Below are 5,465 nucleotides of genomic sequence, written 5' to 3'. Positions count from 1 at the left end.
GTGAGCCATGGCCGCTGAGCCTGCGCGTCCGGAGCCTGTGCTCCGCAACGGGAGAGGCCACAACAGTGGGAGGCCCCGGGCCCCAAAAAAAAAAAAAAAAACAAAAAAACTGTGTGCTAGCATATGTATTATGATCTGCTCCCTGCCATCCCCTCCAGCTTCGTGTATCATCAGGCCTCCCCACTCCCTCCACTCCAGGCAGAACTCCAGCAACATTTAATTAGTTTCCAAGGTACTCTGCTCTCTCCCTTCTGGACTTTCACAAATTAGCTTCTGCTTGAAATGCTTCCTGCTACCTTTCCCTGACAACTCCCGTATCCTGGCTAACATCTGTTTCTTTAGGACTCAGGTTAGAAGTCACATCTTCTCCACCTCAGGTTGGATTAGGTGTTTCCATAGCAGCCAATGCTTACCTGTATAACAGCACTTACCACGCCATAATTGGCTATTTATACATCTGTATCCTTTACAAAACTTCAAAGCCCTTAACAGCCAGAACTGTGTCTTATAGAATTACATCTCAAATGCTAGAGAAGTGCTTCACAGGACTTCCCTGGTGGCGCAGTGGTTAAAAATCTGCCTGCCATTGCAGGGGGCACAGGTTTAAGTTCTGGTCCGGGAAGATCCCACATGCCGCAGAGCAACTAAGCCCGTGCGCCACAACTATTGAGCCTGCGAGCCACAACTACTGAAGCCCGCGCGCCTAGAGCCCATGCTCTGCAACAGAAGCCCACGTGCAGCAACGAAGAGTAGCTCCCGCTCACCACAACTAGAGAAAGCCTGCGAGCAGCAACGAATACCCAACGCAGCCAAAAATAAAAAAAATAAATAAATTAAAAAAAAAAAGTGCTTCACATATAGAAAAGTATGCCCAGCACTCCCCCACTTCCCCTTTTTGTGGCATGCTTGAATCCTGTCGTCCATTGCTTCAAAGCTGGCTGGGCACATTCCCAAGAAGCTAGGGATTTCTATGCACAACCGCTGGATAATGTTCAAAGGACACAGACATTTGCAACTTTCTAGGACAATTTCCCACCCCAAGCTTGTGCAACAGGTATCTGGATTCCGTGAGACAAAGAAAAGGCTGAAAGATGCTTAGCTGGACCTCAAAGGCCCTTTCGTTCCTCCTTTGGGAGACAGGACCTGGAGGACACCTGAGACATGTGGAGAAGCGCTCTAAGCTGCTCACCTGGTAGATATGATTCAGTTTGAAGTGTTTGAGGAGTAGCAGGAGCAGGGCAGAGATACTCTTTACAATGATCTCCTTGTGCCTGTTCACATCAATGCCCAACTTCATGCTCTGGAGAACAGTGATGCTACAACGGGGAAAGGAAGAGTCAGTGCAGAGGGTGACCTTAGAGCAAGGCCTACGAGGACCCAGGTATTTGGGTCAGACACAATAAACACAAGAGAGCCAGAACTTTAGAAACCTGAACTGTGCTAGGGAAACCTCCAGAGTTCCCACTTATGAGTCAGGAGAAAAGCTCCTCTGATCTCTTTCTCTCTCCTTTGGCAAGCTCATCCCTTGGCAATGTCCACCCACATACATGTGCAGCCAGTAACTGGCACTGATGTTACCCTCCAGACTCTTAATTCTGAGCTGAAGAGAGCACAGCAGAGAGCAATGCAGTGGAAAGGGGCTACTGGTGGCAGGGAGGAGATCTCTTTGGAGACAATCCCTGAAAGTGTTAACAAGGTGAGGTGGGGACTAAAGAGACCCTGCAGACAAGGTAGCTAATATTTAGCAGCTGCCCCAGTTGAAGCACTCACGGCATCTCCTCAGGCAGGACATCTGCCAGGATATTGATAGAGTCTGTCTTAGCCTTGGAGGTAGGGGCTGCAGCCAGTAGAATCTTAAGTAGAGCAATCTGGGAAGTAGAAAATGAGGAAATCCCCCCATTCAACAAGGTTATTCTTCCACAATTCAATAGCCCTAAGAGAAATGTTTTAAAGCCTTTCTCTAAGTTCTTCCCTCAATAACCAAATCTGCCCAGCCTCCAGAAGGGCAAACAGGTGCCCTGTCCTGACAGGCCTGCCTGTGAGGCTAAGGAGCCAGAAGGGAGCTTATGGGCTGTTCTGCTTCAAGACTGCTCTTTCCAAAGAGGATTGAAGGAACAGAGTGAGAGGGGCAATGCCTAGAAATTAGGTGGGAAGTATAAGCAAGATCTCCCTCCCCGACCGTTTTCCTTCCTCTATCTCAGACCATCAGCATCCTCACCATCATAGCCTGAGGCCAACTAGGACACCAGAGGCCACGGCAGACCTCAGGGGGACTAAGGCACTTACTTAGGAGGAGGGCCCCATATGCATCCTGCAGGGACCCACCTCATTCTCCACCCCTCGAAAAGAAGGACTTGGGAATATAGCCAAGTCCTTCTTCCTCTGGGAGGAGCCCTGAGGAAAGCTCAGAGAATGCCTTGCCTGAAGGGTGAAGGCTCAGGAAGCAAGCTCAAATGACAGTTGGCTCAGCTTAAGAGGGCTCTCAGCTATCTATTCCTCACAGCTGAGAAGGGCAACTCTGGCCCAGCCATCTCCTTACCATGTACTGGGGGAGGCTGTACAGCATGCCCTGGTAGAGGATTTCACACGGCGTCTCTGGTACTACCTCTTCCCCCTATGGCAAGAAACATACAGTTTGCCCAGGTCATTTTCCAGTTGACCAAAACCTATGTTTCCTTGGTTGTGGAGGATGGCAGGAAAAGATCTGGGAGTCAGATCAGGATTCCTACCCTAGCTGTGTTAATGATTCATTGTAGGACCTTGGGTAAGTTACTTTCCCTCTCTGAGACCTAATTTCCTCTTCCTAGGATCAGTGGGCTGGTCTGGATGACCTCTGAGGGCTCTTCCAGCCCTGAGAATCTATGATTTTGGTTGTCCTGTCATCTGGAATCAATCCAGAATTCTTTCTATGTCACTCTTGCTAGGTCAGGTGTCAGAACTCCCAGCAACGCAGTGGTTAAGAATCCGCCTGCCAATGCAGGGGACACTGGTTCGAGCCCTGGACTGGGAAGATCCCACATGCCGCGGAGCAGCTATGCCCGTGCACCACAACTACTGAGCCTGTGCTCTAGAGCCTGTGTGCCACAACTACGGAGCCTGTATGCCTAGAGCCCGTGCTCTGCAACAAGAGAAGCCACCGCAATGAGAAGCCTGCGCACCGCAACGAAGAGTAGCCCCCGCTCACCGCAACCAGAGAAAGCCCACGGGCAGCAACGAAAAATGCAGCCAAAAATAAATAAATAAATAAATTTAGTAAAAAAAAAAAAAGAACTCCCACCAAGGAGTTGGCTCAGACTACTGCTTTGCTGGACATACTGGGGCTTAGCTCAGGCCACAGGTATGCCTGGGACACTGGAACTGACACCCCACACAGAGGCACTTCCTATGGTGTCAATCTGAGGCCATCTGAGAGCTCTGGGCTGCTCCAAAGTCAGAAAGGAGAGGTAGGTGACTCAATAGAGAGGGTTAATAAAGGCCTGGAGAGGCAGGAAGGGGTATTAGCAGGGAAAATTCTAGGTGGAAACTATTTTCTTCCCTTCTCCACTACCCCCTACAACATCCCTTCCTCCTTTCTGACCAGGCTCCTCATGCACAGCTCTGTCCTTGTGATGACCCCCACTTAAGCCCTTTATCAGTGTAGCCCTTTATCAAGAGGCTACTCAGGCCACTATCATCTTTGGCCAGTGCAGTCCTTCCTCCCCCACCAGGTCACTCTATTACAGGACAAGAGTCACTGCCATGAGACCCTGAGGCAAGGAGGAGTAACCAGGCTCCTTCTATCCCACACAACTCGGCTGCTGCTTAAATGGATAATAACCCTGGCAATCCTGCATGTTTGCCTTGCTGTTCTCTAAAAGGCCTATTTCATACGTTCTCCCCTCTCTTCAAACCAATCCCCTCATCCCACAGCCCTTCAACAGTTACTGACCCTACCTCTCACTTCATGGACAAAACAGAAGCAATTAGATAGGAACAGCCTCATTTTCTCAACACCAAATCTATCAGAGTCTCTACCTTCCTTTTTGACATGAAGGATGAACCACCCGTGCTCCTATCAAAGGCTACCCTCCACTGGTGCTCACATCCTTTTGCTTTATCGAATGCATCAGTTCTATAATTATCTCCTTTCTCCTGGATCAACCCTCTTAGGACATAAACACACTCCAGTATCTCCTAGCTATAAAACGTTCCCTTGACCCACATCCTCCTTCCGCTACCACCCCATTTCTACCTTCCTTTTCACAACAGAACTTCTATGTGGTTTGTCTATGTTGACTAAGTCTACCTCCTTTCTTTACATTCCCTTTTCAATACACTCCAAATAGGCTTCCAGCCCCACCACTTCACTTGAGGTTGCTCTTATCAAGGTCACCAGTTATCTCTATGTTGCCAAAGTCAATGGGCACCTCAGGTCTTATCAAGCACCATTTATTAGCAACATTTAACATAGCTGATCACCCCCTTCTTCTTGAAAGACTTTCTTTTTTTTAAAATAAATTTATTTATTTTATTTATTTATTTTTGGCTGCGTTGGGTCTTCATTGCTGTGTGCTGGCTTTCTGTAGTTGCAGCGAGTGGGGGCTACTCTTCGCTGCGGTGCACAGGCTTCTCATTGCGGTGGCTTCTCTTGTTGCAGAGCACGGGCTCTAAGCATGCGGGCTTCAGTAGTTGTGGCTCACGGCCTCTAGAGAGCAGGCTCAGTAGTTGTGGCGCACGGGCTTAGTTGCTCCACAGAATGTGGGATCTTTCTGGACCAGGGATCTAACGTGACCCCTGCATTGGCAGGCGGATTCTCAACCACTGCGCCACCAGGGAAGCCTTGAAAGACTTTCTTTGCTTAGCTTTTATGGCATCACAATCTCCTGGATTTCCTCCCACCTCACTGAGGGTTTTTCTTTTTTTTGGCTCCTTTCCTGAATCATCCCGTCCTTGACATATTGGTGTGCTCCAGGGCTTTGTCCTGGGTTCCATTCTCTCTCTATCTTTACTCCCTCCTCAGGTTATCTCAGCCAGTTCGATGGCTTTTAACACTGTCCATGAGTCAACAGTTCCCAAATTTATTTCCCTAAGTCAGTCCTCTCTCTAGAACTCTAGACCCATATACCTAATTGCTTGGCTGCTCTGCATGAGTGTCTAATGGACATCTAAATCTTAGTACAACCCAAACAGAACTCTTGATAAGACAGAACTCCTAGGAATTCCCTGGCAGTCCAGTGGTTAGGACTCCACGCTATCACTGCTGTGGGACCGGGGTTCAGTCCCTGGTTGGGGAACTAAGATACAGCAAGCTGCACAGCACGGTGCCCCCAACCACAAAAAAGAAAAGAAACGAAAGAAAAAGAAAAACAGGGGGGAAAAAAACACATTAAAAAAACCCAAAAAACAGGGCTTCCCTGGTGGCGCAGTGGTTAAGAATCCACCTGCTGGGCTTCCCTGGTGGCGCAGTGCTTGAGAGTCCGCCTGCC

General features: G+C 48.9%; 1 protein-coding gene across 1 annotated transcript in view; it reads right to left on the bottom strand.

Annotated features, from left to right (window-relative positions):
* The window catches only part of STRIP2 (striatin interacting protein 2), a 41,875-nt gene that overhangs the window by 17,296 nt on the left and 19,114 nt on the right, over positions 1–5,465 (bottom strand). Inside the window, exons 14-16 of the mRNA XM_007469706.1 lie at positions 2,540–2,614; positions 1,771–1,868; positions 1,190–1,316 (exon numbers count right to left, since the gene is read on the bottom strand). Of these exons, the coding sequence (XP_007469768.1) occupies positions 1,190–1,316; positions 1,771–1,868; positions 2,540–2,614 (300 nt within the window). The remainder of the gene's footprint in view (positions 1–1,189; positions 1,317–1,770; positions 1,869–2,539; positions 2,615–5,465) is intronic.

This window comes from Lipotes vexillifer, unplaced genomic scaffold, assembly GCF_000442215.2.
Source record: "Lipotes vexillifer unplaced genomic scaffold, Lipotes_vexillifer_v1.1 scaffold1329, whole genome shotgun sequence".
Lineage (NCBI taxonomy): Eukaryota > Metazoa > Chordata > Mammalia > Artiodactyla > Lipotidae > Lipotes > Lipotes vexillifer.
This window is presented reverse-complemented; position numbering and strand designations above follow the sequence as displayed.